The sequence below is a fragment of the Mesoplodon densirostris genome, chromosome 2, assembly GCF_025265405.1.
Source record: "Mesoplodon densirostris isolate mMesDen1 chromosome 2, mMesDen1 primary haplotype, whole genome shotgun sequence".
NCBI classification, from domain to species: Eukaryota; Metazoa; Chordata; class Mammalia; order Artiodactyla; family Ziphiidae; genus Mesoplodon; species Mesoplodon densirostris.
The window spans coordinates 146,113,331-146,137,576 of NC_082662.1; the positions used below are offsets into that span (position 1 = coordinate 146,113,331).

The 24,246-nt window shown below is 40.1% G+C and overlaps 2 protein-coding genes across 5 annotated transcripts in view; one reads left to right on the top strand and one right to left on the bottom strand.

Moving 5' to 3' along the window:
• NSL1 (NSL1 component of MIS12 kinetochore complex) overlaps window positions 1-1,935 on the bottom strand; it is a 55,834-nt gene extending 53,899 nt beyond the window's left edge. The window contains exon 1 of one of the 2 annotated variants that reach the window (XM_060091100.1): window positions 1,213-1,928. In XM_060091100.1, coding sequence (XP_059947083.1) covers window positions 1,213-1,446 — 234 coding nt within the window. In that variant the 5' untranslated portion in view covers window positions 1,447-1,928. Of the gene's footprint in view, window positions 1-1,212 lie in introns of both variants that reach the window. The other variant, XM_060091101.1, reaches the window with a different exon arrangement.
• Window positions 1,350-17,567, top strand: TATDN3 (TatD DNase domain containing 3). Of its 3 annotated transcripts, none has more exons than XM_060091102.1 (10): window positions 1,350-1,653; window positions 3,575-3,607; window positions 4,532-4,605; window positions 4,822-4,906; window positions 9,190-9,252; window positions 10,162-10,271; window positions 10,433-10,488; window positions 11,851-11,963; window positions 14,283-14,363; window positions 17,277-17,567. In XM_060091102.1, the coding sequence occupies exons 1-10, from the start codon at window positions 1,588-1,590 to the stop codon at window positions 17,418-17,420; spliced, it is 825 nt and encodes a 274-aa protein (XP_059947085.1). In that variant the 5' UTR covers window positions 1,350-1,587; the 3' UTR covers window positions 17,421-17,567. The 3 variants fall into 3 exon arrangements, with proteins under 3 accessions (XP_059947085.1, XP_059947086.1, XP_059947087.1); XM_060091103.1 differs by having other exon boundaries at window positions 1,351-1,653; window positions 14,286-14,363; XM_060091104.1 differs by having other exon boundaries at window positions 1,351-1,558.
• Window positions 17,568-24,246: the final 6,679 nt, after the last annotated feature.

Below are 24,246 nucleotides of genomic sequence, written 5' to 3' on the forward strand. Positions count from 1 at the left end.
ACACAAGTTAATTCCCTTGGTAGTTTAAGTCTTCACACCTTTTATCTTCTAATCCACTTTCTCATCCATTAAATAAGGTATAATAGGTTAAGCCAAGTTCCTCTTTTTTGTAAGGTAATTAAATGTTCTAAGCAGCTTAGCACTTCCTAGAAAGGGGTAAATCCTAAGATCATTACACAACAAAACAGTCTTCTCCCAAGAAACTACTAAAAATGTCCTCAGGTATGTCTCTATTCTTCCCTTGCTTGCAAAGACAGAATGATATAAGAGCCAGTGTACACAACACTGGAATACAGAATCACAACCCAGGGAGTGTTCCTTCATTCTTCATCCATTTAACCTTTATTTTGGTTGCACTGTGGTCATTCACACTCAAAACTGTACTGCATTATAAGCATTTTAACTTTTTTTCCTAAATATATTGTGTGCTTCCTTTTGACAGACACAAATCCCTCAATTTGTTGCGTCTTTCCTCAAAAAACTATCTTCTTCAGGGCTTTGCAAAATATTTAAGAAAGGAAGGGGAAATGTATTATAAGGGCCAGTGTGTGATCTTACTGAAGTTTATAAGCAAAACAGCTTCCTTATCTAATTTAGACTTGTAGGAAAAAAGTTCTCGCTCTCTTTACAAGATGTTCTAAAACAAACAAAAGGAAAGACCAAAAGCTAGCCTGGTCACTGACTTCCAGGATTACCCTCTCCTGGAGAATTTCTCAGAGTCTCTTGTCTACCGCCCAACAGGGGAGCAACTAGCCACTTTATGGCTGCTGAGGCCTTAAAATGTGGCTAGTAGGAAAGGAGATGAGCTGTAAGTTTAAGACAGATTTGAAAAGCTTAGTATGAACAAAAGAATATAAACTATCTCGTTCATTTAACTATCTCATTCATTTTTTAATTATTACAAGTTAAAACGATATCTTGGACATGGTTAAATAAATGTTATTAAAATTAATTTCACCTATTTTTTCTTACTTTTAATTTCAAGTTACATACATGGCTCTCCTAGTATTTTTCTGTCGGACAGCACTGGTCTAAGTAATTAACAATACCCAGCTGCCTCCAGCATCTACTTCGTTCCCTCCCGTGTCCCAGGCTGCTTCTAACCAAGCGTGGGGCACCGTTAACTCTGCCGAAGCCTGGCGTGCGCTCTTTCTGACCACTGAGACCTGGGGTGTGGAGAGAGGGGGTGATAAGACAAGACTGGGCCCGTACCCACTGCGCATCTCGCAGCACGGGCTGCCGAATCTCCTCTGGCAGCGCGTCCCCCAGCTTTTGCACAAAGCGGCCGCACAGTTCTAGCATTTCCGTCACGGCCCGCTTCGAGGTGCAGCGCACCCGGAAGTCTTTTCGGGAGGTGGCAAGAACCGAAGCCCCATCGTCTGTCCCGGCCGCGCTCTCCACGTCCCGCGAAGCAGAAAGCGCCACCGACTCACGAACCCCCTCCATTTTTCCAACTTGAATTGTGGGCGGGAACTCTGGGAGCGGAAGAGCGGGTTCCCCGGGAAGAAGGAGCAGACGTCCGGCCGGAAACTCGGCCCGCAGCAGCAGCGTTCCGCGGGCAAGTCGAGGGATTCAGTGGCTGCGGCGATGGGGGCGGTGGGCGTAGGGCTGGTGGACTGTCACTGCCACCTCTCCGCCCCGGACTTTGACCGCGTATGTGAGGGCGAGGTCGGGCCCGTGGGAGCAGGGAGGCCCCCATTCTTTCCGTTCAGGCTATCCTTGTTCTCCTCCCTTAGGGCGAAGCCCCAAATCCTCCCAGGCCCCTGTCTGTGGTCCTGTGCGACTTGCTCCTTACTCCCTGTTTAATCTCACTCACACTGATTTTTCTTTCTCATCCCGAATATCCATATCCTCTATCTCCACTTGGCTTTTATTTGCTGCTACTGGCTACTGGAGGCCTTCCCCCTACCCCGCCTTGGCCCGCTGTTTATCCTACCAGCCTCACAGCTCCGGGCAGAGAATCCGCTTACCCCAGGACGCCGTCCGCGAAACTCGGGCTCACTCCCGCACGCCGCGTGCTCCAGTTCCTCAGGGGAGCGAAGCAAACAAAAACCAGCAAGCGCGCACACACACACGTAATTTCAAAGTGTTTTACCCGCTACATTGGAAACTAGAGGCTAATAATAAAGAAGAGCGGGGTCTATTTTAGGGGGAAAATCTCTCAAGAGGTGAAGCTTAAATTGGTGCTGGAAAGACAAAGCGGTGAGTGCATGGTGGTGAGGAAAGCAGGCGGGTTGCAGGCCTCCAGACAAGACAGAATTTGGACGTTCAAGCTACCGAAAGGCTGGGTGGAGCCTGATGAGCTAAAATGAGAGACGCGTAAAACAAGACCGAAGAGGTTTGCAGAGGATTAGTGAGTCAGGAGTTTGCATTTCATTAGAAGCACAATGGGGATCCAGTAAAGGGCTTTGCTTTTTAAGGAGAGAGACAAGATCTGATAATCCATTTAAAAACCATTTTGCTGATGTGTGGCTAATGGACAGAAGAGAACAGGAATAGAAGCTAGAAGACCAGCTTGGAAGCTTTTGCAGTATTTAGACTAAAGATAGTGGTTGCAGGGGAGTTTGAGAGAAGCAGATGGATTCAAGGTATGTTTTAGAGATAGAATCTGTAGTACATGCTGGGAGGAATTGGATGTGGAAAGAGAGGGAAAGGGAGAACTTGAGGATGCTGTAGAGAGGTGGTGGTGCTGAGATGAGGGAAAACTGAGGTTGGAGAGGGCAGGCAGAAAGAATAGGTTTGTTGAGGAGAAAATAGTTATGTTCCGCACATGTTGAAACCTAATACCCATCCAAGTGGAGATGTCATATGGTCATTTTAAAATGTGAATCTTGGGGCTACCCTGGTGGCGCAGTGCTTGAGAGTCCGCCTGCGGATGCAGGGGACACGGGTTCGTGCCCCTGTCCTGGAAGATCCCACCTGCCGCGGAGCGGCTGGGCCCGTGAGCCATGGCCGCTGAGCCTGCACGTCCGGAGCCTGTGCTCCGCAACGAGAGAGGCCACAACAGTGAGAGAGGCCCGCGTACCGCTAAAAAATAAAAATAAAATAAATAAAATGTGAATCTTGGGTTCAGGAGAGAGCTGTAGGCTGGAGATAAAAACTGGGGACTCATTAGCATAATGAGCATAGTAATAAGAGTACTTAAGGTGAGTCAGAGAGAGAAGCATAGGGTTCTGAAGTCAGACAGAGAAGAGAGAGCCAGTCAAGGAGACTGAAAAGTAGCAGCCAGCTAGAGAGGAGTATTTGCAGAAGCCAAGAGTGGGAAATATTTCAAAAAGGAAGGAGTGGACAAGTGAGGAGTTTCTAATGCTGCTGAGGGGTAGAGTAGGAGGACAGAGAAGTGTCCTTTATATTTGACAAAAACAGTTTCTGTTTTAGTAGAGTGGGAACAGAAGCCACATTTTACTGAGAGAGTAAATGGGAGGTAGGGTCAGCATAGGCTCTTCACATTCCACCACGCTGTTCCTTGCCATCATTGTCATTCTTTATGGTGCCTCAGCTACATTGCTATACACAGCCAAAGGACACTTACTTATCCATCTAAAATGATTATGATTACTTATGTTTATTTTAGGATCTGGATGATGTGTTGGAGAGAGCCAAGAAAGTAAGCCAATACCTATAATTGCCCTTTTATTGGTTGTTTTTATTTTCCTCCTAATTTTGACCTAAAGCAGCTTGAAATTTAGTTATACTATGTTGTTGTTACTTCAATAATAATAAGTTAATAATAAGCAGCATTTATTGTTTACTATGTGCCAGGCACTGAGCTAAACCCATCCTGTACATTATCTCATTTAATGTTTCACAGCAAGCTTCTGAGGAAGCTACTATTTTATAGCCAACCATTACCCATTTTATAGATAAGGAAAATAAGGCCTAGAGATTAACTTGTCCAAAGACACACCATTAGTAAGTGATGTAGACAAGATAGTCTGAATCCAAAACACATTCCCACAGCCACCATGCTTACCAGCAATATGGAACAAATTGGTCCATCTTTCAGTTCTTGAATTAACATTATTCTGGAGATCTTGGAGAAATTATAAAAGTTTTCTGAAACAGTTTGATTTGTGTGGGAAAAAAATTATTAATCTTTGGAAGTGTTTATGAAGCTAGCATTTTGTGGTCTTCCCCAAAAATGATAGTCAGAAATGGTTGCCATTTTTACATACAGCCATCTTTCACTGTGGCAGCTTAATTAGGAGTATGGGGTTTGGAGTTACACAGGGCTAGTGATCTTGGGCAAGTTATTTGACTCCATCCAAAGCTCTGTCTCTTGATCCATATAGTGGATTACAGCAATGCCTATGTCATAGGAGTATGTAGATTAAATGGGGGGTAATATTTATATTCACCGAACATAATACCTGAAACATAGTAACTACTCAGTGATAGCTATTATGATTATATTGATGGAGTGTGAGTTGAGCAAGGATAACTAAAAGCACAGAAAACTTTAAATTTTTATTTAATTATATTGGATGTATATTGTTTGAGACTCTAACTATTCTATTCATTTTTGTTGCAGGCCAATGTTATGGCTCTTGTGGTGGTTGCTGAACATTCAGGAGAATTTGAAAAGATTATGCAGCTTTCAGAAAGGTGTTACTTCTCATTAAGAATTAGAAAGAGTTGCTAATAAGGATGCATTTATGATGTCATATTTATAATATCAAAGATCATCAATTTTTAAAGAGAATGAGAAGAAAAACAATCACATTAACATAGCCCTAAAAAAATTCTTTCCTACTTGTTCTTCAGAGTAGCTTTGTCTCCTAGTCTAATATTCTGTTTTCTTAATTCGTTCTACATTTTTAGGTATAATGGATTTGTCCTGCCATGCTTGGGTGTTCACCCAGTTCAGGGAGTTTCACCAAAAGACCAAAGAAGTGTCACGTTAAAGGTAACAGTCTTATAAAACAAGAACCATAAAAAAAATCATAACATCTTTTGACTCAGTACTCCTCCTCTTTCAAATTAATATTATAAGGCAATAATCCAAAAGAAAGAAATTCTATCTTCTTTCACAAAGATGTTTGTTGCAGCAGTTACTTGAAATAGAGAAAAAGTGGAAACAGCCTAGAGGTTAGGAAATAACTAGTTAACTTATACAGTGTTAAATATAATGCTACAATGTTAAGTATAACTATAGAAAGTGTGTACTATAAGGTTTATGTAGCAACATGGAAAATGTTTACAGTATAGTGTAGGGAGAGAAGCAGGATACCAAATGGTTTATTCACTGTGACATCCATGTAAAAATATATTCTATAAGGAAAAGACTAGAGAGAAAAGTACAGAAACTATACTCGTTGTGATAGTCTGGTAGAGTTATAAGCACCTTGTTTTCATATTTTTTAATCATGTTGTCATATTGCTTTGGCAATAAAAGTGATAAAATATCCAGAAAAAGAAAGATACAAATTCATAGATGCGGTACTATAAGGGAACAGATGAGTTCAAGTACATAGTGTCTTCTGTGAACATTGAACTAGCCCTATAGGAGTGCTCTTGATCTGTTAAACTGCATTACTTTTACACCTTCTCTAAAAAAACTCCTACCCACAAGATCTCACTGACTCACAGTAGTCAATATGTCATATATTTCAGACTTGTCTCCTGACTAGCATCAGGGAGATGCACAGTTTCCTGAGTGCTTTATTACATAATGAGATTGAAAGCCCCATGTTGAAGAAGTAGAGACTTTTTGTTATCTATGAATAAATTAAGATATGAAGACTATCATTTTTTATAATAATAAATCTGTATTCCTACATTGGGGTACCCGAGGTAGTTCTACTTATTTTGGAACAAAATGACTTTTAATTCACTTCAGGTAAAAATAAATACTTATCCTGTAGATTTCCTGAGTTGTTGATATGATAAAATTAGCTAAATTGCCAGAGAGTTGCAATTCCCAAAATGTTGGGGATGATAGCAGGACAGTATTTCTTTCATTTATGTAGAGATTTATACTAATAGTCCTTCATTTCAGTAGTCAGTCAACAAGTGTTTAGTGAGCATGTACTATATTTCGAACACTGTTCTAAGCACTATAGAAAATCCTTCTCACAGAAGCCAGATTCTGGATTGGGGAAGACAGTCAACAATGAGATACGTGAACTAAGTGCTTTAAAGGCAATGAAACAAGATTATGTGATGGGGATTGTGGATGCTGGTTTTTAGATTATGTAGTCAGGGAAGGCCTCTCTGAGGAGGTGACGTTTGAACTGCAACCTGAATGCAGTTGGCCATGCAAAGAGAGGGGTCAGAGTGTTGAAGACAAAGGAAACAATGAAGCATAAAGGTCCTAAGCTAGTTACAAGTTTGCTGTGGTCAAGAAGTAGAAAGAGGACTGATGTGACTAGATGGAAGAGGAAGGAATAGTGAGGTCAGAGGGATTGGGCAGGGATCCCCAATCACCTCATACAGGTCCTTGTTGGATTGTAGTTTACATCAGTGGGGGATTTAAAGTAGGGAGTGACAAGATGTGATTTCTGTTTTGAAAAGATACCCTTGGCAATGGTGTGAAGAATCGATTTTGAAGAGGGCAAAAAAGGAAGAAGGGAGAATAGTTAAAAGACTGTTGGAATAGTCCATGTGAGAAACAATGGTGGATTGGACCAGAGTGGTAGCAGTGGAGATGAAGAGAAGTGAGTGGATTTGGCATGTTTTTGGAATGAATGTAAAACTGATAGGACTATTTAACTTACAAAACTAAATAAAATACCAACAATATACAGGTAAATCTAGATTCTCAAAGCAGACAGGAACTCAGCAAATCTCAAGATAGCCCTCTGGAAAAGACCAGAGTTAAGCAGTTTTGTTCTTAGTGTGCTTGTAGTCCCACAGTAGTTAGGTTTTCCCATCGTGGTTAGATTACAAGCTCCTACCATGGGGTACAAAGGTAGGTATGTACTATAGTAAGTATTCATTAAATTGCCTTGGTTTATAAAATGAAAATTGCCTAGCATCACACAAATCTTTCAGCATATTCAATAAATATTATTACCAGGCAGAGTTTAAGCCCCTGGGATACCCTGGGGAATCACAATTCACTGTCTACAAGCTACCGCCCCCTCCAGGCAGGGCATGTGCTGTCCAGTTGGCTCTTGTCCCTACTTAACCCACTTCACTCATTTCGGTTACACTCCTGACCCCTGTTCTAAAGGTTCTGAAAACTAAACATTTTCTTTAATAAAAAAATCAATTCTAATTATTTGAAATCATTCAGAATAAATCTCTCCTCCCTCCCCTTTGCCCTTCTTTCTTCCATCCTTCCTTCTCTCTCCTTTCTTCTTTCAATAGCATAGTGGAAACAACATGGGCTTTGAAGTCAGAGAGTCTTGGCCAACTGGCTTCTGTGATCTGTGGCACTTAACTTTGCCAAGTCTCAATTTCCTCGTTTGTAAATCGTGAATAATTATTTAGTTGTAGTATTCCCAGTCATAGGGTATAGAGGTATAGGATATTTTAAAACCCCACAATAGAACCATTAGCTGTTAAAGAACTTGAGACTTTATAAATAGAACTGAAGTCAGTTTTAGACCTATGAATGTCCTTATAAATATTTTTACATCTATTAAAATGATAAAGATCACACATACATTTATACATATTGAATCTGCGATATGAATTATATTAATTTCTATTATTATACCTGACTTGCCAGAAACTTCCAAAATATTTCATGAGGAATTGGAACAGTCTCATTGTAAATTTATTTTGCTTCTTTTTATAGATAATACATATTCCAAGAAGCATTTTTTCCCTGTATCTGGTCTTCATCCAAATGTGTAATTTCTTTCTGACTGAAGACTTTCTAAGTGTCAAACATTTCCTGAGTAATCTCTCCAACTTCTCCAGTCCCTTTGAGGTCCCACAGACACACAGTAGTTTGGATGTTTGATATGGAAGATCTTTGCCTGACACTTTGGCCTACTCAGCTATTGCAAGACATCATCTCTGGTATTTAGGGTTATATACTCTTAGCTCCACCTGACAACATTAATTCTTCTTCATTGAGTCTACTGGAATGTCTGAGGCCTTGATTTACCCTTCCTCATCTTCTTTTCTCTCTCTTGAGGTATAATTATAAAATCTCCTCTTCTTCCTCTACCATATAGTTTACCTCCCTTTTCTTAATTCTCCCTTGTTCTGATTATCCTCACTAGAAGTACCTTGAATTTACATATTCTGAGACTAAAATCCTCAAAGTAGTTTAAAATATCTAGAAGCAAATTTTCCATGTATTTGTCTTTCCCTTGTCTTAAAGGGATCCCTCACAAGGGGAATTCTCTTTAAGTGGAAATAGTAATATCATGGAAACTAACAGTACACAGTTACTTCAATAGTTGGCAAACAACATATTTGTGATATTTAGTATGTATATTGTTGAACCTTTAGGACAAAAATAGGCTACACAGGACTATAAAGACAAAAGAAATTAGTGAAAATAGTGCAAAGGATGTATGGGATTATCACTATTAAAAATTCACAAGCCATCAGTACCCTAAGAGAAGAACATAGCAGTGCACTCCCAAAAACTCACAAAGGTGACCACTTGGTGGCTTTCTTCTCTCTTGCTCAGCTATTCCAGGAAGTCCAGTTCACTCCTCCTAAATGCCAGGAAATGCCTCCTAAACAGAAGGAAGGGTTTTAGTGGGAATCTTCGTAAGAAGTCACGTTCTTGGGACTTCCCTAGTGGTCCAGTGGCTAAGACTCTGCACTCCCAATGCAGGGGGCCCGGGTTCAATCCCTGGTCAAGGAACTAGATCCCACATGCCACAACTAAGAGTTTGCCTGCCGCCACTAAAGATTCCGCATGCCACAACTAAAAGATCCTGCATGCCGCAATGAAGATCCCGCACACAGCAGCGAAGATCCTGTATGCCGCAACTATGACCTGGCGCAGCCAAATAATAAATAAATAAATAAATATTTTTTTAAAAAGGAAGTCATGTTCTTGTAAAATAAATGGTTGTGGGATGTTTGTACTCAAATTTCCAGACAGAAGTACTCACCATTATAGAAGGATTACATTCTTAGTTCTTCAACTGGTTAAAAGGTATTGACTATGTAAAGGACCCAGTATAGCATAGTACCTGGCATATAATAGGTGTTTATACAAAACCTATAAAATTGCCTTCTTCTATTTTAATAAATTTACTTTTTTTTTCATCCCAGGATTTGGATGTAGCTTTGCCCATTATCGAGAATTATAAGGATCGATTGTTGGCAATTGGAGAGGTAAATACCCACTAGCTGATCAAATGATTTCTAATCCAGACGTTCATGTGATAGATGAAAATAGTCCTTAATTCAGTATTGGTGATTATAACAGAATTGGATTAATTATGTTCACCCTGTTCAGCTGAATAATAATTTGTCAGTACTCCCTCAATAAGCAAGAGTGCTTAGGGATAAAACAATAGAAGCCTCCCCATGGGCTTATGTTAATGAAAGAAAACTATTACCATTTCAATATACTTTCCTCTTTTTTTCCTTTTGCTTACATAGGATTATCTCTCTGGTTAGTTAAAATAGTATATACAAGCATACTTTAACTAAGTTAGAGTTTATAATTAAAGAACATTTTTTATTAAATAATTTACAGCTGTGAAACATCACTTGGTAATTCCACTTATAATTAAAGATAAAAAATAAGAATAGCACTTACATTCAGAATCTAGGTTACCACGATGCATGCCAGAATAGAATCAAGGGAAGCAGTCATTTATAATCTTCACTATCCAGTGTGGTTACCACATGCAGCTGTTGAGCACTTGAAATGTGACTGGCCCAAGTTGAGATGTGCTATCAGGATAAAATGCACTGAGGATTTCAAAGTCTCAGTACCTCAAAAAAAGAAGTAAAATAACTCAATAATTTTTTATTGATTATGTGTTGATATAATAATATGACTATATGATAATATTGATAATATTTTAGATATAGTGGATTAAATATATTATTAAATTAATTTCACCTGTTTCTTGTTAGTGTTTTTAATGTAGCTACTGGAAACTGTAAGGTTGTGTATGTGGTTTATGTGTGTGGCTCCCATTATATTTCTCTTGGACTGTACTGCTCCATACTATGTCTTTTGGGATTCATTAAACCATAAACATGTAATTCTGTTTTATTTTTCTGTTATAGGTTGGACTAGATTTCTCCCCCAAAATTGCTGGCACTGATGAACAGAAGGAAGAGCAAAGACAAGTCCTAATCAGACAGGTCCAATTAGCCAAAAGACTAAATTTGCCTTTGTAGGTTAATTATCTTTCTATATTAATAGTTACAGAGCAAATTAAGTAATGATTCTCCTGAAATTGAGCTCTACTTTTCTTTTTCTCTGAATTGCTTTAATATAACAAAAATAATAATTTCATATTAAGTACTCAAAAGGAATTTTTTTGTTGTTTACCAGAAATGTTCACTCACGTTCAGCTGGAAGACCCACCATCAGCCTCTTAAATGAGCAAGGTATTTAGGTTCCTGAGAAAAATGTACCTAATGTTTAAGTTTGACAATTCCAGTCCATATTCTCAATAGAACAAGCCATGCTTTACTTGATTTCTTAAAGGGAAGGGAATGGGTCAAGGGTAGAGATGGAAATCTACTAAGATGGTTTTGCAAGTCAGCCTACTATTAACAAGGTTTTCAGTGTGATTATGATGTTTATCAGGCCAGGATAAAGCAAATGAAAAATTGGATCAAGTAATTTTAATGCCTTACTTTGAAAATTAGCAGCTCCAACGTTTTAATCAGCTTATGTGAGAGAGGAAAAAACAAAGCAAAGAAGGGTGATCACATTGAGTTACTGTTTTGCATGTTTTATGGCTGCTGCTTTAGAAAATGGTATTATACAGATTGTGGCCATCTTATATAAAATGCAGTGTCATCTTCACCAGTTGTTCCTAAAGAAAAAATACTTCTCATAGGATTACTTTTCAAATTTTTAAAGTGCTGTCCACGATAAGAAATATACTTTATTTTGAAACTTGATACATACACATACATACCGTTTTTGGCACTGACTTTATTTCGAAACTCAGTATATACATATACAGAAAACTGACAAAAGTTCAAGAAGCAGTACATCTGTATGTATGTGTGTATAGATATGTGTGTGTGCGTGTGTTTATGCACACAAATATATAAGCACACACTGGCCAGTCGTGACCCACTAATTTGATTTCATAACTCACGGTAGTAAACCACTAAATGTCACACCTACCAGCAGTGTCAAATAGTGAAGTAAACATAATTGCCTGCAACTAGAAAGCACTGTATTTCTCACTGGTGAGTACTGAGTCCCCTGGATTCACCGAGAACATGATTTTTGTGCAGGCTGAGCCGCCATCCTTTAAGAACTGGAGATGGTTTTTGTGAAACTAACTCTGAGTGTTGAATTTGTGAGTCATTTATTTCCTCATTTCTTCTTTCACTAGCATCCTTCTTAAGGACAATTTGCTTAAAAACCTATTAGGAACAATAATTTGACAGTTCAGAAACTTTTGGAGAAGGTTTGATGGTATAAGAAGTTTAAATAATTGCTTAAATTGTATTTATTAATTTTATTCTGAAGATTTGGAGAAGGTTTGATGGTATAGGAAGTTTAAATAATTGCTCAATTGTATTTATTAATTTTATTCTGAAGATTAAGAATTTACGATATTTTTATTCTACTGGTTGAACACTATATGTTTATCTACTCTCTAGAAATCATAGAACCTTATAGTGACCGACATTTACTTAACATCTGTGTTGTTCAATTTGATTAGTGGGAAAACCTCTCATTAAGGAAATAAAATGGAACTGTGATTTATCTTTAATTTTTGAGAGGTGCTGACAAAGTGTTGCTGCATGCATTTGATGGTCGGCCATCTGTAGCCATGGAAGGAGTAAAAGCTGGGTACTTCTTCTCAATTCCTCCTTCTATCATAAGAAGTGGACAGGTAAATTCTTTCATTAAACCTCATTTTATACTTTGTGGAATATACTTTAAAATATGAACTTTTATTATATACTTGTGATACTATTCTGGTTTCATTGCAAAAATTAATCCTAGGTCCTTACCTCATATAAAGAGTAACTCAAGGGCTTCCCTGGTGGCACAGTGGTTGAGAGTCCGCCTGCCGATGCACGGGACGCGGGTTCATGCCCCGGTCCGGGAAGATCCCACATGCCGCGGAGCGGCTGGGCCCGTGAGCCATGGCCGCTGAGCCTGCGCATCCGGAGCCTGTGCTCCGCGACGGGAGAGGCCACAACAGTGAGAGGCCCGCGTACCGCAAAAAAAAAAAAAAAGTAACTCAAAAGTGGATCAAAGACCTAAGTATAAGAGCTAAAATTAGAAAACTCTTAGAAGAAAACAGATCTAAATCTTTGTGACCTTGGATCAGGCAGTGGTTTCTTAGCTATGACACCAAAGGCACAAGCAACCAAAGGAAAAATAGATACATTGGATATCATCAAAATAAACTTCCACTCACACAAAAAAATAAACTTCCACTCACAGAAAATTGGGCAGCTCATACTCAAAAGACCTGAACTTCTGATAGCTTTCAGAAAAGGGATTTTAAAGGCAGTGTGAGGGAGGAGGCTGCAGGGTATGTGAGCAGCTTGTGCTCAGTTCTCGTATTGATTGGCATCATGGTGAAGTTTTTTTTTTTTTTTCTTTTTGCAGTACGCGGGCCTCTCACTGTTGTGGCCTCTCCCGTTGCGGAGCACAGGCTCCGGATGCGCAGGCCCAGCAGCCATGGCTCACGGGCCCAGCCGCTCCGCGGCATATGGGATCCTCCCAGACCGGGGCACGAACCCGTATCCCCTGCGTCGGCAGGCGGACTCTTAACCACTGCGCCACCAGGGAGGCCCTCATGGTGAAGTTTTAAGCATCATCAATCTTCTGGTTTCAGCTGGTCTGGGGTCTACATGCTTGAGGTCCGCAGTTTCCATCTGGTGGGGGTCTGCTTCCTGTAAAAACCGCTTAGGAGTGTGTGTCAGGCCTCTATCTATAACTTTCAGGGAACTGGGAATTTGGTGACTCCGCTATGTGGCAAATTCATAGTCTAAGTTGTTACCAGTTTTCTGACCCAACAGCTATTCATTGCTCCTACATCTTCACATTTCCTAATCACTATTTCTTTTTTATTTCTTTTTTTTTTTTTTTTTCTTTTTGCGGTATGCGGGCCTCTCACTGTTGTGGCCTCTCCCGTTGTGGAGCACAGGCTCCGGATGCACAGGCCCAGCGGCCATGGCTCACGGGCCCAGCCGCTCCGCGGCATATGGGATCCTCCCAGACCGGGGCACGAACCCGTATCCCCTGCATCGGCAGGCGGACTCTCAACCACTGCGCCACCAGGGAGGCCCCTAATCACTATTTCTTGAACCAGCCTTTTGAGACCCAGGGGAGGCCTGGGAGACTTGAAGCAAAAGCATTTACTTCAAAATACAGGGACACTGGGCCTTATATACAGTTTCAGGTGGAAAGTTCTAGAAATGTCAATTAGGTCATGTTAATTGATAGTCCATGATTACTTTTTTTTTTTTTCCTACTTTTATCATTTGTGGAGAAATTTCTTATTTATTTTTATTTATTTATTTATTCAATTTATTTATCTAATTTATTTATTTATCTTTGGCTGTGTTGGGTCTTCATTGCTGCACATGGGCTTTCTCTAGTTGTGGCGAGCGGGGGCTACTCTTCATTGTGGTGCATGGACTTCTCATTGGGTGGCTTCTCTTGTTGCAGAGCAGGGGCTCTAGGTACGTGGGCTTCAGTAGTTGTGGCAGGTGGGCTCAGTAGTTGTGGCTCGTGGGCTCTAGAGTGCAGGCTTTAGTAGTTGTGGCTCATGGGCTTAGTTTCTCCATGGCATGTGGGATCTTCCCAGACCAGGGCTCGAACCCGTGTCCCCTGCATTGGCAGGTGGATTCTTAACCACTATGCCACCAGGTAAGTCGCTCTTCCTTGGATCTTTCAGTAGGCATATGATATCAGATGTTGGGGTCCTTGCTGGATGTTACCTCATTTTTTTGCTCTTGGTTACTACTCTTTGGGTTCCTAGAGGCTTCGGATAATTTTTGGCAAAGAATGTTTCTTCTTAAATCTAACCATTAATGTAGAATGATGAGAACGTAGTGAACATTTATTAATTGAATATTAAAGTATGAATTTTAGATTCTTGCAGAGTGGTATACATTGACATGTGGGTTTAATGCTCCTTATTTAATCTTTACTTCTCATGTATTAAACTTACTAGCTTTCTCTTTTCTCTAAGAAGCAGAAACTTGTGAAACAATTGCCTTTAACTTCGATTTGCTTGGAAACAGATTCACCTGCACTAGGGCCAGAAAAAAAGGTAAATGATTTTCTAATTTCTACATTATTTAGATTGTATCTTTTACTTGAACTATTTTCAGTTTAGCTGTGTTTCTCATTCCAGTGTAAATACAATGGGATCCTACTTTAATGCTAGGTTGAAAGGTTATATTGACTTAATTTCAAGTCTTTTGTAAATATGGCTGTTGTGCTACAAAGAATATTATTTGATATGGATCATGTCCTAATTTATGTAATATTGAAATCCAGACCAGTATAGTAAAAAGCTTAGTGTCTAGAGTCAGAAAGGCCTGGATTCAGATCCTGTCTCTGATACCCACTAGCTGTGTAACTTTGGGCAAGTTCCTTAATCTCTCTGAAACTGTTTCTACATTTATAAAATGTGGGTAAAATAATAGTAAAATACTTTGAAGTATTACAGTGAGGATTAAATGAAGTAATGTATGTGCAAGTGCCTAGTGTGTCTGGTATATAGTAGATGCTCAATAAATGTTTTTCTTCTTTTAATTAGCATGTTAAAATAAGCCTCAATTTCTTTCAGTACAAGCATGTATTGATATAGTCATAGATTTATTTATCTGATCTTTGCTGTGCATTTTGTTATTGTAGGCCACAAAGAATCATATTTTGAATATTGCTACCATTATAATTATCTGAAAGGAAGACAGTAGTGCCTGTTACAATCACCTACCACTGTGTAGCTTACTAAATGCCCCTGACTGCCCATCAGAGCTGTCTCCATGCCTCCCAGATTCAGAGGACTGGCATTTGAGAGTAGGAGGTTTGGGAGCAGTAGCGATGTAATTGTTAATAAACTATGATTATTTGTAATTACATTATGATTATTTTGCTAATTAATGTCCAATTAGTTACATAATTTTATAAATCAGCTCTTAGAAGAATATAGAAGAGGAATGAGAAAATAGAGGATTATAACCACATTTATTTTCTTGTTTGAGCGTAGGACAGAATGGTACAAAATTGCCTTCCTGATTAGTGTGAAATAGGATGAAAAAGACCTAGTTTCTTCACCCTAAACAGAAATGAATTTCAAATGCTCTTATAACTCAGTTTTATGTTTGTATTTAGATGATTTGATAAAAATTGTGGGTTTCTGGTATAGTGCCTTGCACATAGTAGGTACTCAAAAACATTTATTGAATAAATGAATTTTAAAACTGAGGAATTCCAGTGATTAGAAATCTGCACTTCCACTGCAGGAGACACGGGTTCAATCCCTGGTCGGGGAACTAAGATCCTGCATGCCGCACAGCACGGCCAAAAAATAAAAATAAAAAAAAATAAAACTGAATATGCTTTTTGTTAGGTAAAATGTGTTTGTTCTAGAAAAATATAAAACACAGAAAATCATAAGAAAATAGAACCATCTACCACTGAAAGGTTACCACTATAGTATAGTGGTTAAAAGCATAAACTCTGATGTCAGCTTGCACAGGTTTAAACCTCAACTGGGCTACTTACTTGCTGTTTAGGATCCCTTCTTATCTGTAAAAAAGGAATGCTAATAATAATAGTACCTATCTCACAGAGTTATTTTGAGGATTAAATGAGAAATTCCATGAAAACCCTAGAACAAAACCTTACCTACAACAAGCACTAAATAAATGAAAGTTCTTATGTCCTTCCACACTTCTTTATGTCCATATATGTACACATAATATTTTTTTCATAAAAATAGGATTAGCCTCAACACATTTCATAACTTGCTTTTATGTGGTGAACACATGTAAATGTCAATAAATATACTTTTCCTCATCATGTTTAATAAGTATATAAATTTTAGTGTGTGAATGTGCCACAATATATTTAACTTGATACTGTCATTTAGGTTATTTGTTTCCAACACAGTACAGTTGACCCTTGAACAAGAAGTGCTTAGGGGTACCAACACCCTCCCCAACTCCCAGCCCCGCCCCATACCATGGAAAATACATGTCTGTCCACCCTTCACGTCTGCAGTTTTGCATCTGCGGATTTAGCCCTCATTTTCGTGGTTCTGCATTCACAGATTCAACCACGCTTGGATTGTGTAGTACTGTAGTATGTATTGAAAAAAAATCCATGTATAGGTGGACCCACACAGTTCAAAACCATGTTTTTCAGGGGTCAACTATATTATAAACAATATGATGAATGTCCTTGAACCTAAATCTTGGTGCACATTTTTCATTGTTTTCTTAGGCTACGTTATCAAGGTTATTTTTTAACCTTGTTATCTTATTCCTTTGAACATTATCATCCTGAGTAGATAACTTAATAATAACAATAATAATATATTTCATCAAATCTAAATGCCACTGGTTGTAGATGTACCACTGTTTTGTGACCATTAAGGGAAAAAACACTACCAATTATACTTTCACATGCCACTGAATGTCAGTAAAATATATATCAATTTCAGAGATGTTAAGATAAGGGAGAAATGCATCTTAGAATCAGTGAAATATGACTACATAATCTATGTAGTCTTCCAGACACCATGGCATTACTTGAGTCAAACGGTAACGTAGCCTGTGAGGTGAAATGGCCAAGCTACAGAGCTTGACCTTTGCAAGCACTCACTTGAGGAACAAGCCAAAGGACAGTTAATTCATCAGTCAGGCAGCTCACCAAGTGTCCACTTTGTGCAGACTGCTTCATATGCTAGGTGCTGGGACCTCGACCGGTAATACCCCAGGGCTCTTTTCAGGAGCAGGATAGACTTACAGTTAATGTTGTAGCCTTAGCTTTCAAGCTGAGGTTCAGGGCCTTTTCCTCAGCTTCGCCTCACCCCCATTAAAAAAAAAAAAAAAAAAAAAAAGTGCTCATCAGTTGTTTTTACCAACTAATTTTCATCTCTTTTATCTACAGTCTTCAAGGATTGCTTCCCTTTAGTGTCATGTTTGATTAATGTCTGCTTTGTCTGTCTCAGGTACGGAATGAGCCCCAAAACATTTCCATTTCAGCAGAATATATTGCCCAGGTGAAAGGGATCTCAGTGGAGGAAGTTATAGAAGTGACAACACAGAACACATTGAAACTGTTTCCCAAGCTTCAGTACCTGCTCCCGAAATAGCTTCAAAACAAAATCAACTGCAGAGGGCACTGTTTGAGAAAAATAAATGTTCTGATGAAGAGTCTGAACTGAAGAAGCCATTGTATCGGGATTATGATTTTAGAGAAATATTTTTCTTAGAAGTAAAACTGGGCTTAGATCCTAAAACCCTGGGTTCTAATTCTACCTTGCACTGCTTTTCAATTAACGGAGTCCTAGCAGGAGATTGGGAAATACCACTGCTTCTTACTTTGCCCTGTTAAATAGAACCACCAAATGAACTGAGACCATTTCTTCTGGCAAGGGTGGCTCCCACAGGTAAGAAATAAGTGCTCCTGTGATGACATGGAATAGGCTAAAGTTTGATCCTTTACCACTTGTTTGACTTCCCACAGGATTTATCCAGTGAAAGGAGAGTGTCTAGTTTTTTATACTATCAGAAATCTTATCTTTTCTGGGTTTGCAAAACTGAACTTTTAGTACTTTGAATTATCTCTCATTTTAAGAGAAAAATGTGCAAGATTTTTATCTTGATCTTAGATTTTGACTTATAAAGCCCATGGTTCGTGCAATCACCATTAAATACCAAGCCCCACAGTCTAATTAATAAATTGGTTTTAAGTTCCAGTCTGAATTTTGTCACATGTTTAAAATGTACATAGCTCTATTAAAAATGTATCTGACTTTTTTGCATGCAATAATATTTTATATTTTTAAGTTTTAAAAATCTCTGGTATGAAAAGAGTCCAGTGGATGGTGGTGATAGTAGCACAACAATATGAGCGTGCTTGAAGCCACTAAACTATACCCTTAAAAATTCTTGAGATGGTAAATTTTATGTTATGTGTACTTTACCACAATTTTTTAGAAAAAATCTTATGTGTAGGTTACAAGGTATTGCGATCCATACCAAAACCTGAGTATTTAATTTTGTTAAATTACATAAGCAGCAAATACTGGAAAAAGTACCTGTCAGAGAAATAATTTAACTTCCTAAAAAGCCAAGTAATTTTACATAATCTTCAATACTTTGAAATTAATTCATTTATAGAAGAATCAAAACTAGTTCTAGGGCAGATTGTCCAAATCAAACTAGACTATCTAAGAAGCAAAATAGAACGCTTTATGAGATACTTAACCACTTACCGGCATCACGACAGATGAAATGCCCACATTTAATGGGAGGTTATATTAAAACTAGACTTCTGATCTCCCTTTCAACTCTATATTTCTTTTGCCTGTTTTCTACCTCGTTCAGCTCCCATTCCCTTTCTCAGACTCTCACCTTTAAATCCTTTAAGATCCAACTTAAATGACTTCACCCTATGCGATCACCCCAGCCAGACATGATCCTTGCCCTCTAAATTGCATAGCCATTTTCTTCATTTATTCATCAGTGTCTTTCATTTTACACAAATAGTTATTGCTTCTCCTCTAGGTTACCCATTAATCTAGGTCTGTAGGCTACAGAGAGGAATAAGATACGGTTCTTGCCTTCAGTTCATACTTTACTAAAGAAGATAGACAAGTGGACAAATTTCAAAGCAATGTGAGAAGTACTATAATGAAGAATGAAGTACTATAAAACCAGTCTGATGACATTATAACACATAACTCCTTTTTACTAGGGTTACTTTATGTTTTTCACCTCCAGAGGTTGCAAACCTTTTGAGGACAAATACTTTTTTTGTTTTTGCATCTTAGAAAAAGACATCTTCTACGTGTCTTGCAACAAGGTTTGCAATATCATATGCTCTCACGTATCTTTTAGATAAGTGAATGGAGGAGGTCTCTGAGGAGGGGCCGGGATGGCAGAGTAGGAAGACCCTGAGCTCACCTCCTCTCATGGGCCACAAAATTACAACTATTTACAGAGTAACTGTTGATGAGAAAGACCAGAAGACCAGCAGAAAAGATCTTCTGCAACTAAAGAAGGAACAGCAACGAGACAGGTAGGAAGGGCGGAGACATGGTATAGTCAAGACCCATATGCCCAGGTAGGTGACTCATGAACGGGAGGATGATTACAACTGCAGAGGCTTTTCTCAAGGAGTAAAGGGCCTGAGCCCCACATCAAGCTCCCCAGGCCTGGGTGTCCTACTCCAGGAATATGAGCCCCCAGAATGTTTGGCTTTGAAGGCCACGGGGGCTTACTTTCTGGAGACCCAGAGGGCTGTGGGAAATAGAGACTCCGCCCTTAAGGGGCACACACAAAATCTCACACACGCCAGGACCCAGGGCAGAAGCAGTGATTCGAAAGGAGCCTGGGTCAGATCCACCTGCTGATCTTGGAGAGCCTCCCCAAGAGGCAGGAGGCACCTGGAGCTCACTCTGGGGACATAAGTAATTGCAGCAGAAATTTTTGTGGAGCTGCTTCTACCACGTGGACACTGGTGCTGGCAAGTGCCATTTTGGAATCCTCCTTCAAGTTTATTAGCACCAGGACCTGGCCCTGCCCACAAGCCTGTCAGCACCAGTACTGGACACCTCAGCCCAAAGAACGAGCTGGGGGAAGATGCTGCCCCACCCACCAGCTGGCCTGCTGTCTTCAGACACATTGAGCCCACAGTCACCCTGGGACATGACCCTGCCCACCAGTGCTAGGCCCTGGACCAGCCTCATCCACCAGTGGAGATGCATCAGCCCCATGATCACCTGGGCTGCAGCCTGGGCCCCGTCCACCAGCAGACCATCTTACCAACCCTGGGACCCCCAGGGCCTGCAGCCAGAGATCCTGGGACACAGCTCCGCCCAGCAGCGGGCCAGCACTAGCCCCAAGACTTGGCTTCCTCCACAAGCATGCAGACACCAGGCCCAGGACCACTGCAGCCCCTTAGCCCAGCCCATGTCAGGACCCAGCCCACCCACCAGCAGGCCAACACCAGCTCTGTGACACCTTGGGCCCCTCATCCAGCAGCCCCAGGATCCAGGTTACCCACCAGCAGGCTGACACCAGCTCAGAGAAACCTTGGACCCCTCAGCCAACCGCTCCAGAATCTAGCCCAACTCACCAGCAAGTCAGCACCAGCTTTGGGACACCCCAGAACCCACAACCAGCCATGTCAAGAACCAGCCCACCCACCAGGAGGCTGACACTAGATCTGGGAACCTCAGCCCCACGACCACCAATCCCAGAACCTAGCTCCACCCACCAGTGGGCCAGCACTAGCCCTGTGATGCCTGGGACTCGGCAGCAAGCACTTCATGACCTGGCCCTGCTAAGCAGCACCTGGCAACCAACCAGACCGGGGGCCAGCCACACTACCAGACCTCCCACAGTACTCAGCCTGCCACAACAGAAGGACCCACACAGCCCACATAGGGGGCACCCCTAGAGCATATAGCTCTGGTGACCAGAGGGGAGTGTGCTTCTGAGATGCATAGGAATTGGCCTATGAAAGGCCAATTCTCCAAAGTCAGGAAATGTAACCAATCTACCAAATACACAGAAATAAAAACAGCACATTAGGCAAGATGAGGTAACACAGGAATATGTTCCAAACAAAGTAGCAAAATAAAACCCCAGAAGAACTAAGTGAAGTGGAGATAGGCAATATATCTGATAAAACGTTCAAGTTAATGATCGTAAAGATGTTCAAAGAACTCAGGAGGAGATTGTATGAACAGAATGAGAAGTTAGAAGTTTTTAACAAAGAGTTAGAAAATATAAAGAAGAACCAAACAGAGATGAAGGATACAATAACTAAAATGAAAAGTGCACTAGAAGGAATCAACAGAAGATTAAATGATATGGAGGATGAGTCAGCAAGCTGGAAAACAGAGTGGAAATCACTAATGATGAACAGAAAAAAGAATAAAAAGAGATGAAGACAATTTAAAGAGATCTCTGGGACAACATCAGGCATACTAACATTCCCATTATAGGGGTCCCAGAAGGAGAAGGGAGAGAACAAGAGCAAAGATCATATGTGAAGACATAATAGCTAAAAAATTCCCTTAGTTGAGAAAGGAAACAGACATCCAGGTCCAGGAAGCAGAAAGTCTCAAACAGGATCAACACAAAGAGGACCACACTAAGACACATTGTAATTAAAATGACAAAAATTAAAGATAAAAGAATATTAAAAGCATCAAGGGAGGGACTTCCCTGGCAGTCCAGTGCTTAAGACTCCGTGCTTCCACTGCAGGGGGCATGGGTTCAATCCCTGGCGGGGGATCTGATCCCTCATGCCGTCCGAAGGGAGATCAGCTCGGTGCTTTGTGACCACCTAGAGGGGTGGGATAAGGAGGGTGTGAGGGAGGGAGATGCAAGAGGGAAGAGATACGGGAACATATGTATATGTATAACTGATTCACTTTGTTATAAAGCAGAAACTAACATACCATTGTAAAGCAGTTATACTCCAATAAAAATGTCAAAAAAAACCCCAAAAACTAGAAGGAAGGGAGGGAGAGAAGGAGGAAGGAAGGAATCAGTGTTTTAAAAAAAAAAGCATCGAGGGAAAATCTACAAGTTACATACTACAAGGGAACTCCCATAAGCTATCAGCTGCCTTTTCAGCAGAAACTCTGCAGGCCAGAACAGAGTGGCATGATATATTCAAAACAATGAAAGGGAAAAACCTATAACCAAGAATGCTCTACCTGGCAAGGCTTTATTCAGATTTGATAGATCAAGTTTTGCAGACAAGCAAAAGCTGAAAGAGTTCAGCACCACCAAACCAGCTTTACAGGAAATGCTAAAGGGACTTCTCTAAATGAAAAAGAAAAGGCCACAGCTAGAAACGTGAAAGTTACAAAAGGAAGAAGCTCATTGGTAAAGGCAAATACACAGTAAAGGTAGTAAATCAACCCTGTATGTAAGGAGGTTAAAAGACAAAAGTAGTAAACATCTATATCCTCAATATTTAAGGGGTATACAAAACAAAAAAATACATGTCAAAAATAGTAAACATTGGGGGAGTGGAGTAAAAATACAGAGTTGTTAAAATGCAGTTGAACTTAAGAAATCAGCAACTTAAAACAGTCACATGTAGAGTCATATGTACATAAACCTCATGGTATCCACAAACCAAAAATCTATAATATACAAACAAAGAAGAGAAAGGAATCCAAACATAACACTAAAGATAGTCATCAAGTCACAAAGGAAGACAAGTACTGTATGATTTCACTTATATGTGGCATCTTTAAAAAAATGAACAAACATAAAAGAGAAACAATTATAGATACAGAGAACAAACAAGTGGTAGCCTGAGGGGAGGGGGTTGGGGGAGGAAAAAAATAAGTTAGGGAGACTAAGAGGTGAAAACTTCCAATTGCAGAATAAATGAGTCACAGGTATGAGTTGTACAGTGTGGGGAATGTAGTCAGTAACTATGTAGTATCTTTTTGTGGTATATCATAACTAGACGTCGTGGTGATCAGTTTGAAATGTACAGACATCACTGTGATGTGTAACATAGCAGGAACTAACATAGTGTTGTAGGTCAATTATACTTCAAAAACAAACTCATAGAAAAAGAGACCGTATTTGTGGTTGCAAGAGCTGGGTGTGCGAGGAGGGGGAAGTGGATGAAGGCAGTCAAACAATAAAAACTTCCAGTTATAAGGTAAATAAGTACTGGAGATGTAATGTACAACATGATAAATATAATGAACACTGTTGTATGTTATACATGTTAGGTTTTTTTTGTTTTTTGTTTTGTTTTAACATCTTTATTGGAGTATAATTGCTTTGCAATGATGTGTTCGTTTCTGCCGTATAACAAAGTGAATCAGCTATATGCATACATATATCCCCATATCTTCTCCCTCTTGCGTCTCCCTCCCACCCTCCCTATCCCACCCCTCTAGGTGGGCACAAAGCACCAAGCTGACCTCCCTGTGCCATGCGGCTGCTTCCCACTAGCCATCTATTTTACATTTGGTAGTGTATATATGTCCATGCCACTCCCTCCTGTTGCGGAGCACAGGCTCCGGACGCACAGGCTCAGCAGCCATGGCTCACGGGCCCAGCCGCTCCGCAGCATGTGGGATCCTCCCGGACCGGGGCACGAACCCGTGTCCCCTGCCTCGGCAGGCAGACTTTCAACCACTGCGCCACCAGGGAAGCCCTAGGTCATCCATCTTTGAAAGTATATTTAATAACTCAAATCCTCTTTCAAAACATCTAAGTCTAAATGATAGAATGGAATGAAGGTGTGATATGTTTTACGTGACAATGTTCTCTTGGTGATCTAGTGAATAGTTTTCTTTGGCTTCTTTTATAATTAATATTTGTAAATAATTGAGACAGACATTGAAGAAGGATCAAAGAGATGGTATTTCTATGTGTCTCTGCAGATGCACTTTATCCAAATATGGTGTTATCTGAAAAATAAAAAATAAGTATTTGTCACATATCTTATAATACATTTCATAGTTCCAAAATACCGCTGAAGGCAGAGAGGATAAGTACTGTTTCACAGATACAGAAAGTTAGGTTTAGAGACACTAAATGACTCAAAGCATGAGACTACTCAATGGCAGAAGCAAAGCTTGAACCCAAGTGCAATGGGTTGAAGGTTTGTGCTCCTCCACATTCTTATGCTGAAACCCTAGACCCACTGTGATGGTATTTGGAGGTGGGGCCTTTGAGAGGTAATTAAGTCATGAGAGTGGAGTCCTCAGAATGGTATTAGTGCCATTATAGGAAGAGGCCAAAGTAGCTGTTTCTGTCATGTGAGGACACAGCAAGAAAACAGCCCTCTGAAAACCAGGAAGAGGGCACTCCAAGAACCCAATCATGTTGGCACCCTGATCTCAGACTTTCAGCTTCCAGACTGTGAGAAATAAATGTTGTTTAAGCCACGCAGTCTATGGTAATATGTTATAGCAGCCCAAA

Excerpts from the sequence above, each read along its gene's own strand:
- TATDN3 (XM_060091102.1), top strand. The coding sequence starts at position 1,588 with ATGGGGGCGGTGGGCGTAGGGCTGGTGGACTGTCACTGCCACCTCTCC. Across the intron at positions 1,654-3,574 it reads CCGCCCCGGACTTTGACCGC|GATCTGGATGATGTGTTGGA; the intron begins GTATGTGAGGGC and ends TGTTTATTTTAG. Across the intron at positions 9,253-10,161 it reads GATTGTTGGCAATTGGAGAG|GTTGGACTAGATTTCTCCCC; the intron begins GTAAATACCCAC and ends TTTCTGTTATAG.